Here is a 12,833-nt window from a genome sequence, read left to right as displayed (position 1 = left end):
AAAAACTACCTGCAGTCTACAATAGGAGACGATTGTCTCAGTCACCTCCTTTTGATGTTTGCAGAGAAAGATTTAGCAGGAAATTGGACTACGACCAGCTTGTTGACGATTTTGCAAAGATGAAACGTCAGTGTTTCATCTTTTGTTACCTTGAGTGTTGTAATATTTTTTTCTCTGGTTATATTTTTCCTTTTTGTAAATATATTTGATCTGAAAGATTTCTGCTGAAGGAAAACCAAAATTTTGGTTACAACCCTCAGCATGTTAATGAAGATTACTTTCAACGACGTATTGCTGACTTAAACAAGGAAGTTTCTTGTTGAGGAAGAGGTCAGTGTGGCTGAGGTCCACATTCAGTTGCAGGACATTTCCAAGCAACATACAGGTGCTGAAAATGCGTTTTTACTTAGAATATTTGATCGGTGTGCTGCCAAAACCCGCATTTTTTCTTAAGCGACATGAAGTGAGTCAGGGGGAGGGCCAAGATGGAGTTCATGCCCACCCCAAGATTTGGCCCAAATGGCACCTCTGGTAAAGAGCCGTGTTGATTTTGAACTAAATTAATATGACTTTTTGTTACTCCTAAAGTTAAAAAGAAGTAATTTACTATACTGTTTCCAACTTTAAATAACCAGAAATCACTAAAAAAAAACAAATAAACCCAAAAAGGACAGAAGCTAAGATGAACAAATAAATTCTAAAGCGGGTAGAATTTCAGATGAATACTCACGTCACAGTTAATAAATTATAACCCCAGTGGCAAAGTTTATTGACCTCTGGAGTATTTTGAACAATATTGCTATCTCAAAATTCTGTTGCATTTGGGGGGAAAAGGGCACAGGAGGGGGACTTGCTACCCTTCAATCACTTTTGATTCCTAAGAAAGGAACCAAACTTTCAATTTCCAATCGAATGAGCCCCCTCTGAAGTTTATTTGACCATCCCTTCCATATAAAATGTCTCTGGGAAAATAATAATGCATTTATGTATTCTGGCTCTTTACTATAGGCAAAACTAGAGCTTTTCCTCTGATAACTTAGACAGTGGTTTCAATAGAGGGTTGAAAGTTGGCATCCATATAGTAGGGCAATAAGAAACATAGAACTGAAGTAAGCAATGGAATATAATTTTAGAAATTTATCCAAGAAAAATGTGTTTTAGCTTCCTCAAATTCCAAGGCTCCTTGAGATCTTCATTTTAATTAGTCCAATATGATCCTTTAACGAAAAATGCCCATCAAAAATATATAGAGAAATCGGTCATACCAATCCTTTGGTCTAGTGAGAGAACCTCTTCACAGAAGGATATAAGGTACCGGAGGGTGAGCCTGAGAAACATTAGAGAAAAAAATACTCGACTTATATTTAAGGCAGGGTAATTAGTATCTAACTAAAGAATGAATGTCTCAAAAACGTTCCCTAGTTTGGGAAGCATCTTGTACTCTGTTGCTGCTGCAGCACTAAGGATATTTGCAGATAGATCCTTACTTTTTCCCAATGCGCGGAATCGGAGAGGAAGGATTACATCGTTTGGGAGGGGAAATTGTAAGGACTTGAATAGTCTGAGGGAGAAAATTTTTCTAGGGGGATATACAAGGGAGGAATGGGTGGATATTATAGTAAGTGACAGAAGTTTTATAGGGATTAAGGAGTTGGAAAAGTTTGTTGGTACAGATATGACACAGAGAGACCATTCTTGGTAATTTATAATTTAATTTGAATTTATGAGTTTGTCCTTGTGTTATAATCTTAGTATTGTAGTGTATTTTGAGGTTAATGAATGTCATAGCGTATATATATATATATATATATATATATATATATATATATATATATATATATATATATATATATATATATATATATGTGTGTGTGTGTGTGTATATATATACATGTAGCAAGAATTTTGGTCTATCTTTTAGTGTCCCCTTTTAATCTACTACCAACTGTGCAACCAAAAAACACTTTATCAAAACTGAGTGGTAAAAATTGACACGGTGTTATATCAACATAATTATGAAAATTTCCTGAGATAAGTTAAAGTGCCCTATCAGTTACAAGTGCATGATGTTCAAGATTTTACTTGATTTTAAAGATTACACTTTAGACATTTATTGTGAGAAAATTTGCCACGCCTTCAAAATCGCAGAAAAGTTGTCTGTCCCTTGTCGTAACGTCTGTACCAGTTCTTAAAAACCAATTTGGCACAAGTGTTCCCTGGTCAAAAATGTTATGTCATTCCTACAGATGGCGAGCATATAGAAAAAATAAGGCTACACAGCTCTAAAAACTAACGAAATGAAACAAAATTTAGAATCCAATGGAATGTTGCTCGGAGATATAACACATAATTAGTTATATATTACCGTTGCCTGGTTGTTTACGCTTGATAAAAGTGACCACCGTCACAACTTAGCTAAACACAAATTCTGATGTTTTACCAAAAACTAGCTATGATTATCGAAAAGCCATCAAACAAATAATTTACAGAAAGAGTAATTGGGAGAATCAGCAGATAAAAACTTCCAGTATGCTGTGTTTCATTACCAGCCCCAGTACGAGAAAACTAGTTCTCAAGAATTTTTGTTCCCAGTGAAAAAGCCCTGAACCGTTCAATGAAGCTTTAAAAGGTTGTGTTCTTCCCCAGTTTTAAAAAGTAGTTTTTAAGGTGAAGATCGAAATATTAAAACTGAGACTAATTGATTAAATTCCTCCAAGAGTCCTAACTATAGATATGAACCATTGTCTTTTTCAGATTGTGAAAAAGAGGAAAGAACTCGATTATTGTCCTTGTGCACCTCCTACCATAGAGAGAAGAAGAATATCAGTACTTTACCACTTATTAATAGTAAATAATTAATCTATTAAAGTTCCTTTCTATTTCTGTCAAACGTTTGTGGTCGAAAAAGCTAGTGAACACTAAAATAAATAAAAGGTACATTTGATTGTTTTTTACTGCACAGGGTGTAGAATACAAGGCTTAGGCACACAAATAGCTGGTGAGCTTTTGGACTTGCTTTATCTCTCTTCTCGGAGCAAACTCTGAAATTTTAAGAATATTAAATCTAGTTTGCGTGTATTGAAACTCTGCCTCCACCCTTAATAAATTCCCCTCTATGTGTGATGTGTTTTCTTTTTCAAAGACTGTGTGACCTTCTATTATCGTTTTGTTGTATGGTCTATCTTATAGTTCTCGAAATGGGAATCATAGTTCTGAAGAAAATTATTTCTTTGTGAAGAATGTCAGGTTAAAAAGGAACTAAAAGGTTGACTAATGGCTTCTCGGACTATATCATTAAATATATTTGGACAAATATTCTAAGATATTATATTTAATTCAAGACCATACAAGCAGCAAGAACAATAAAAATAATTTTTCGCAAAATTATAGTGCCAAGCTATACACTTTTCAATTAAATCTGAAATCGTTGTGTTCTAGAAACATCTTTAGGCAGAAAATAGCTAGAAGTGAAAGTGAGCATATTCTTTCTTTTTAATAGCATTTGAAAGAACTTGAGACCATTTAAACTGACGACGATAGACAAAAAGCCTGGAAATGTTTAAATATAAGTCATGGTATTTCATTGTAGCTTGAAATAAAAGGAGCAACTTCGAGATTACTTCATTTACCTGTGTAGAATCGTGTAACTGAATTATGAAGGCAGCCAAGATACTTGTCAACAGGTAGTCAGCATTTTAAGTGTGCGTCTTACCTTTTTTGGATGGAAGGAACAGCCAAATTCGATTTATGGAAAGTTGTGTTGTGACAAAGTGCTGGTCTGCATAGTCATTTCAATTTTTAGAACGATATCAATAACAAAGTTAATAGGATTCAAACCCAAAAATTTTTTCTTATCTCCATGCTCTTGAGAACCTAAGGAAAATCTTTATCGCATTAGTATGTCAACCGTGGAGGGAGGAAGAATTGAGGCCCAATTCAAGCTTGTTTCCGCTAATTTTGGCGACTTGGTTCTCTACTCTTTTTTAGCTCTGTGTCGCTAACAGTGACGTTCTTTATTTCAATAGAAAATTGACAAAGTAGTGTAAATAAATTATAAAATTCACCAATCCATGGTCAACTCTGAATTTATATGGGGTTTGAATTTATTCTGGCTTGTGTAATTCTGAAGACATCATTGTCAAATCTTCTGTCAGTTTGACATTCGTAAAGTCATCCTCATAAATTCAACATGCCTAATTTATCAGTTTAGTCTGTTTTCTTCTATCTTATTAGTCTCTAACCATGCGTAAAACTTTATTAGTTTTTAAAATATGTTTCTTCCTTTTTTCCTACTACTCTTTTTTTATCTACTCTCTTTTTGTCAAATATCCACTTTTCTTCAGGCTTGAAGTTCCTTGGCAATAACTCTGAATTTTTATCATGTTTGGATTTATTCTAGCTTTTGTAATTCTGAAGACATCATTGTCAAATCTTCTGTCAGTTTGATATTCGTAAAGTCATCCTCATAAATTCATCATGCCTAATTTATCAGTTTAGTCTGTTTTCTTCTATCTTAATAGTCTCTAAGCATGCGTAAAACTTTATTAGGTTTTAAAATATGTTTCTTCCTTTTTACCTTCTACATAAAATTTTAAACCAATAAAAAAATAAAGAAAAACAAACGCCACCTTAAATCTTGTTCCAAAGCCAAAGGGAAATGGCAAATTATAAGAGTGAGAACTGGTGCTAGAGTAAAAAAAAAAACACCATCTAACACTTACCGTTTCTTTGCATTTTCTCAAACTTTGTATTTTTTTTTTCAGAATCTTGGATCGAACATTTATCACTACATTAGTTATGCAAATACACTATATTTGCAGCATTATTACACTGAAAAAATGCCAATAAACATTAGATGGCACAGGTGAATTTTTTTCGACACTTGCATTTTCGCTCCTGTAAATTACCAGTGGTCTCTGTTCCAGTTTTGAAAAAAGCTTGCTCTGCAAGCAACTGATCACCAATAACAGTCAGAAAACCTCTAAGGTCCAAATATATTTTTTTTCCTGTAAAGTTAGTGGCAATTTTGTAGCCATTTTGCCATTTTTAGCCATAAGCCATTTTGTTGGCTCAGTGGTCGTACAGTTTTTTTCTACTGTTGAGATTTTGTTTTATGACGTTAGTATTCTCGGAATTTGTTTGCGTAGTTTCTGTAGTATCTTGATAGCTAAGAAAAACTTTCTCCCTGCAAGCTATTGAATGCCAAAAAGAGTGTGAAAACATGCATTTTATTTTGCAGTTTTTGTATCCCGTAAAGTGTTTGGCAAATAAAAAAAAGGCTTTTTTAATTCCTGGAGGCAGTTTCATGGCTTTTAGTACTCTCCATTTAAGTCTGTAACTTTAATTAATTAATATTAATCGTGAGCTCTTTGAAGCCTTATCTCCAAGATTAAGAATTTCCTTGCGACGCGTCGAATCGAACCTACGAACCTTGACTTAGAAGCAGAGGACTTATCCAGTACGCCGTCGCAAGGTTCTATAACTTTAATGAAAATGCAATGTTCATAAATTCAAAATTTTGTGCTCCTCCTTCAGTTAAAGCAAAATTTCTGAATACAGTACTAATTGTTGTCTTGCTGTACTTTTTAGTAGTTGAGAATGATATCACAGCGTGTAATGGCAACCCTTATTCTGGTGTATGATCCTAGTCATAATAAGATTTCCTGATTATTTTTCTATGTTTTTTTTTTCTGGGATATTTTTGCATTTACGCTGGTATTTTTGTGAATGACCTTTGTTTCCTTTGAAATCGTTGTGGTCATTTTTTTGTGAAACGATATGATTTATAGTATGGTATTAAATTTAGATTGTATCCAGATGATCCAAGATTATTATTAGTTAATATAGCTGCGGTACCTGCCATCTTAAAATTAAAGGTAGTTGTTTAGCCAGGTCGTAAATTACACTGCACATTACTGAACATTCAAATTATAGAACTGTTGATAAATGTGAAGAGGATTCTTACTTGGCAAGGATTTTGATAAGTAAACAAATTTGGAAGGGCAACGCTCTAATTGCCATTTGATTTGAAATTTAAAGTTTTAGTGCGCTTTTTTAAGAGTCAGAAGTGACCGAAAGGCAACCAGTCACACTTCCGCGCCCTTTTTAGCTTCCTTCCGATCAAAGACACACAGAGAAAATTTAAAGATAGTCATTTTTTCAAGATAGTCAAGAGGTCAAAGACTGGGCCTCCTGAGATGACGTGAACCCCCAACAACTCTTAGCGCAAGGGCTATAAGCTGTGAAAGCTGTCCATTTTTTCATATAGGGCTTATTATTCGGAAAGGGGGGCGTGTTTGATCCCAGGTGTCCAAAAAGATTTAGAGCATAAAAGTGAAACTTTCAGGAAATGATGAGTGGGATCTTGAAAAAAAAATAAAACTTTATACTGTGTGTGCAGCTTATCTAAAGTGCATATCAGTAATGCCTCAGAAACTGCTATGTCTATTAAGTTGAAACTTTAGAGGATGTTAAACTGACCAAAAGACACTTAGCGCCTAGTACTACTACTTTTACTTCTGACTACTCTCACTACTTGCGAACTACTTCTATTATTTACGACACTTCTACTACCTGCAGCTATCACTGCTACTTGTGACTACTTCTACTAATTGGGATTACCACCACCACTTGCGACCACTTACTACTTACCAGTTGCAACTACTACTGCTACTCTTGCCTGTTACTGCTACTACTACTTCAATTGAAATTTTCAGGGAATCTTTAGGGAAGGTGACGAATATTGATGAAAAGCATTGTGTGTAACAAGGCTGCTAAATGGCATCTGCAGTATCTTGGGAAGGTAAGGGTCTTAGACCAATATTTTTGGGGAATGTTGAACTGGATCAAAACATATTTTCTCCATTCTGATTGTCAAAATGATCCCTGGCTTTAAAATCTTTTTGACACCACACCAAGTATACTCCTAGGCTACAGTCACTGATACATTGAATACATTTAAAGCTACCACTCAAACTACCTTATGCAAGTTAACAAGTTAAACAGAATCCAAAATTTTAATCCTGAAGTAGAAAAATTCGACATATTTTCGTAATATTAAACAATGATAAGACGTTGGCAATCAAAAACCCACAGAAATTAATTTAAAAAACTCCCAACGAAATTTTTTTTTCAAAAACGAGTAAAGAGCAGAGGCGCCATTTGGGTGGGGTCAGGGGTGGGCAAATGCCCACCTCAGATTTTCCAGGGGGGCCCAAGCTTCCACCACAAAGGACCCTTTGCCGGCCATAATAATCCATTACGTCCAATTGATTTGAAATTACTGCGTGCCTATTAACCAAAGAGTATTATTACCTGACGACCCTTGGGGTAATTATGCTATTTGCTATTAATCATTGTAAACTTTGAAAGTAGGTTAGATACATAATAAATTCTCAAGTTCTGTCGAATGCCCATTTCCTAGATGATTATATTAATATTATAAATCCTGAATATTTGCAGTAATTCCTCTAAGTTGACAGATTGAAATAGGTCAGTTCCTGTCAAATTTTCCGATGTTTATTTCTTTGTTTTAGTGAATATAAGCCACCGTTTTAGATTATTCGAGTCAGTTCTTATTCTGTTTCTGTCCTTGTCTTATGTACATTTACTATATCATATGTTTAAGTAAACATTTTTGTGCTCAACACATAAACCATATGAAAGTTAGAGACACTTGACATCCTCTACCGGCCAAACCCCAGATTGTAGGCCAACACTACCTTAAGACTCTAAAGACAAGAGCACAGAGAGAAGTAGAAGACTTTACATCATTAAGCCTATTAACTTTTTAGTTAGGTAAATATAAAGGTATTAATAGCCAATAGCATCAGAACTCAAAAGATAACAAAGCACCTGAAACAGTTTGTGACAGCTTTGACGCTAGGAAAGAACTTCATCCAATCTGGAAATCGGACTACTACTTTGGCGGATGAAATGAAGCGAGAGTACTCCAAGACTATCGACCATCTACTAGCCGAATTTTACAGAAGGTTCACAGATAATTTGCCAGTGCTGAGCAGACTTGAAGCCTTGGATCCAAGTTTATGGACACGGAGATGCTCAAGCATTTCTCTGCTCTTTACGGCGAGCTGGATATCAACGACATTCTTCTCGAATCTCAAGCTGGTATTGCCAAGCATTTCTTACTTGATGAGGAGAAAAAGCCGGAAAACTTTCTAGACATTGTCGACCATCTTCAGGCATTACCAGTGGCTTACTCAGAAGTATTTAAAGTACTTTGTATTGCTGCCACACTTCCTTTGATAACAGCAAGCAATGAGCGTTTGTTTTCTAGCCTAGAAATATTGAAAAACTACCTGCAGTCTACAATAGGAGACGATTGTCTCAGTCACCTCCTTTTGATGTTTGCAGAGAAAGATTTAGCAGGAAATTGGACTACGACCAGCTTGTTGACGATTTTGCAAAGATGAAACGTCAGTGTTTCATCTTTTGTTACCTTGAGTGTTGTAATATTTTTTTCTCTGGTTATATTTTTCCTTTTTGTAAATATATTTGATCTGAAAGATTTCTGCCGAAGGAAAACCAAAATTTTGGTTACAACCCTCAGCATGTTAATGAAGATTACTTTCAACGACGTATTGCTTACTTAAACAAGGAAGTTTCTTGTTGAGGAAGAGGTCAGTGTGACTGAGGTCCACATTCAGTTGCAGGACATTTCCAAGCAACATACAGGTGCTGAAAATGCGTTTTTACTTAGAATATTTGATCGGTGTGCTGCCAAAACCCCTATTTTTTCTTAAGCGACATGAAGTGAGTCAGGGGGAGGGCCAAGATGGAGTTCATGCCCACCCCAAGATTTGGCCCAAATGGCACCTCTGGTAAGGAGCCGTGTTGATTTTGAACTAAATTAATATGACTTTTTGTTACTCCTAAAGTTAAAAAGAAGTAATTTACTATACTGTTTCCAACTTTAAATAACCAGAAATCACTAAAAAAAAACAAATAAATCCAAAAAGGACAGAAGCTAAGATGAACAAATAAATTCTAAAGCGGGTAGAATTTCAGATGAATACTCACGTCACAGTTAATAAATTATAACCCCAGTGGCAAAGTTTATTGACCTCTGGAGTATTTTGAACAATATTGCTATCTCAAAATTCTGTTGCATTTGGGGGGAAAAGGGCACAGGAGGGGGACTTGCTACCCTTCAATCACTTTTGATTCCTAAGAAAGGAACCAAACTTTCAATTTCCAATCGAATGAGCCCCCTCTGAAGTTTATTTGACCATCCCTTCCATATAAAATGCCTCTGGGAAAATAATAATGCATTTATGTATTCTGGCTCTTTACTATAGGCAAAACTAGAGCTTTTCCTCTGATAACTTAGACAGTGGTTTCAATAGAGGGTTGAAAGTTGGCATCCATATAGTAGGGCAATAAGAAACATAGAACTGAAGTAAGCAATGGAATATAATTTTAGAAATTTATCCAAGAAAAATGTGTTTTAGCTTCCTCAAATTCCAAGGCTCCTTGAGATCTTCATTTTAATTAGTCCAATATGATCCTTTAACGAAAAATGCCCATCAAAAATATATAGAGAAATCGGTCATACCAATCCTTTGGTCTAGTGAGAGAACCTCTTCACAGAAGGATATAAGGTACCGGAGGGTGAGCCTGAGAAACATTAGAGAAAAAAATACTCGACTTATATTTAAGGCAGGGTAATTAGTATCTAACTAAAGAATGAATGTCTCAAAAACGTTCCCTAGTTTGGGAAGCATCTTGTACTCTGTTGCTGCTGCAGCACTAAGGATATTTGCAGATAGATCCTTACTTTTTCCCAATGCGCGGAATCGGAGAGGAAGGATTACATCGTTTGGGAGGGGAAATTGTAAGGACTTGAATAGTCTGAGGGAGAAAATTTTTCTAGGGGGATATACAAGGGAGGAATGGGTGGATATTATAGTAAGTGACAGAAGTTTTATAGGGATTAAGGAGTTGGAAAAGTTTGTTGGTACAGATATGACACAGAGAGACCATTCTTGGTAATTTATAATTTAATTTGAATTTATGAGTTTGTCCTTGTGTTATAATCTTAGTATTGTAGTGTATTTTGAGGTTAATGAATGTCATAGCGTATATATATATATATATATATATATATATATATATATATATATATATATATATATATATATATATATATATATATATATATATATATATATATATATATATATATATATATATGTGTGTGTGTGTGTGTATATATATACATGTAGCAAGAATTTTGGTCTATCTTTTAGTGTCCCCTTTTAATCTACTACCAACTGTGCAACCAAAAAACACTTCCTACAGATGGCGAGCATATAGAAAAAATAAGGCTACACAGCTCTAAAAACTAACGAAATGAAACAAAATTTAGAATCCAATGGAATGTTGCTCGGAGATATAACACATAATTAGTTATATATTACCGTTGCCTGGTTGCTTACGCTTGATAAAAGTGACCACCGTCACAACTTAGCTAAACACAAATTCTGATGTTTTACCAAAAACTAGCTATGATTATCGGAAAGCCATCAAACAAATAATTTACAGAAAGAGTAATTGGGAGAATCAGCAGATAAAAACTTCCAGTATGCTGTGTTTCATTACCAGCCCCAGTTCGAGAAAACTAGTTCTCAAGAATTTTTGTTCCCAGTGAAAAAGTCCTGAACCGTTCAATGAAGCTTTAAAAGGTTGTGTTCTTCCCCAGTTTTAAAAAGTAGTTTTTAAGGTGAAGATCGAAATATTAAAACTGAGACTAATTGATTAAATTCCTCCAAGAGTCCTAACTATAGATATGAACCATTGTCTTTTTCAGATTGTGAAAAAGAGGAAAGAACTCGATTATTGTCCTTGTGCACCTCCTACCATAGAGAGAAGAAGAATATCAGTACTTTACCACTTATTAATAGTAAATAATTAATCTATTAAAGTTCCTTTCTATTTCTGTCAAACGTTTGTGGTCGAAAAAGCTAGTGAACACTAAAATAAATAAAAGGTACATTTGATTGTTTTTTACTGCACAGGGTGTAGAATACAAGGCTTAGGCACACAAATAGCTGGTGAGCTTTTGGACTTGCTTTATCTCTCTTCTCGGAGCAAACTCTGAAATTTTAAGAATATTAAATCTAGTTTGCGTGTTTTGAAACTCTGCCTCCACCCTTAATAAATTCCCCTCTATGTGTGATGTGTTTTCTTTTTCAAAGACTGTGTGACCTTCTATTATCGTTTTGTTGTATGGTCTATCTTATAGTTCTCTAAATGGGAATCATAGTTCTGAAGAAAATTATTTCTTTGTGAAGAATGTCAGGTTAAAAAGGAACTAAAAGGTTGACTAATGGCTTCTCGGACTATATCATTCAATATATTTGGACAAATATTCTAAGATATTATATTTAATTCAAGACCATACAAGCAGCAAGAACAATAAAAATAATTTTTCGCAAAATTATAGTGCCAAGCTATACACTTTTCAATTAAATCTGAAATCGTTGTGTTCTAGAAACATCTTTAGGCAGAAAATAGCTAGAAGTGAAAGTGAGCATATTCTTTCTTTTTAATAGCATTTGAAAGAACTTGAGACCATTTAAACTGACGACGATAGACAAAAAGCCTGGAAATGTTTAAATATAAGTCATGGTATTTCATTGTAGCTTGAAATAAAAGGAGCAACTTCGAGATTACATCATTTACCTGTGTAGAATCGTATAACTGAATTATGAAGGCAGCCAAGATACTTGTCAACAGGTAGTCAGCATTTTAAGTGTGCGTCTTACCTTTTTTGGATGGAAGGAACAGCCAAATTCGATTTATGGAAAGTTGTGTTGTGACAAAGTGCTGGTCTGCATAGTCATTTCAATTTTTAGAACGATATCAATAACAAAGTTAATAGGATTCAAACCCAAAAATTTTTTCTTATCTCCATGCTCTTGAGAACCTAAGGAAAATCTTTATCGCATTAGTATGTCAACCGTGGAGGGAGGAAGAATTGAGGCCCAATTCAAGCTTGTTTCCGCTAATTTTGGCGACTTGGTTCTCTACTCTTTTTTAGCTCTGTGTCGGTAACAGTGACGTTCTTTACTTCAATAGAAAATTGACAAAGTAGTGTAAATAAATTATAAAATTCACCAATCACTTTTAAATTTGCTAGTACAGTAATTAGAAATTTAATCTTGTTTAAAACCTGATAAGATTTTCTTTTATTAATCCCATTGTTGAGAGAACTGTCACTTATGGACTTTGGAGCTTGGCATTATCCTACACTAGGCTTCAGGAAAATGTGGTTAAAATTCTAGATTTGGGTGTTATTACTCCCTTTAAGTAGTTAAGATAAAGAGAAAATTTTTTTAGAGATAAGTCCACTGCCCAAACTGTGGCATTGGAAAAACAGTCTCCTTACCATTAGATTTCTGCCTTTAGAGGCACCCATGGCATCAAGAAGGAGCCAAGAATCTTCCCACAAATCTTCTATTGCTATTATCTCCTCCATCTGAATTTGGATTGAGGTGTTGTTTTTGTAGCTCTATCTGGTTGTCTATGTTTGGTCCATGGTGTTTCTTGGTCTGTATGTGGAATGTACCTAATGCTTATAGTAGCTTAAATATTTCTATTAACAGAATGTTCAGATGGCTAAGAAACAGACTCACCTCTAGAATCACAATTTCATCCTGAATCCAAATATGACATTTGTTTCCTATGCAAATTCAATCTTAACCTAGGCCTAAGTTGACCTAATCTATCCCTTCTAATCTTACCTAAATATAGGGTATGGTCCCCAGTAGTTGGCCATCTAATCCGATATCTAACCTCTAAATAATTGTAAA

General features: G+C 34.7%; 1 protein-coding gene across 3 annotated transcripts in view; it reads left to right on the top strand.

The window, feature by feature from the left end:
* The first annotated feature begins 10,772 nt into the window (after positions 1-10,772).
* The window catches only part of LOC136031640 (solute carrier family 12 member 8-like), a 92,374-nt gene continuing 90,313 nt past the window's right edge, over positions 10,773-12,833 (top strand). Inside the window, exon 1 of one of the 3 annotated variants that reach the window (XM_065711282.1) lies at positions 10,773-10,921. In XM_065711282.1, coding sequence (XP_065567354.1) covers positions 10,808-10,921 — 114 coding nt within the window. In that variant the 5' untranslated portion in view covers positions 10,773-10,807. Of the gene's footprint in view, positions 10,922-12,092; positions 12,165-12,833 lie in introns of those variants that run through there. The other 2 variants (XM_065711283.1, XM_065711284.1) reach the window with 2 other exon arrangements.

This window comes from Artemia franciscana, chromosome 10 (assembly GCF_032884065.1).
Source record: "Artemia franciscana chromosome 10, ASM3288406v1, whole genome shotgun sequence".
Taxonomy (NCBI): Eukaryota; Metazoa; Arthropoda; class Branchiopoda; order Anostraca; family Artemiidae; genus Artemia; species Artemia franciscana.
Note: the sequence above shows the minus strand (reverse complement) of the source record. Positions and strands in the feature narration are given on the sequence as shown.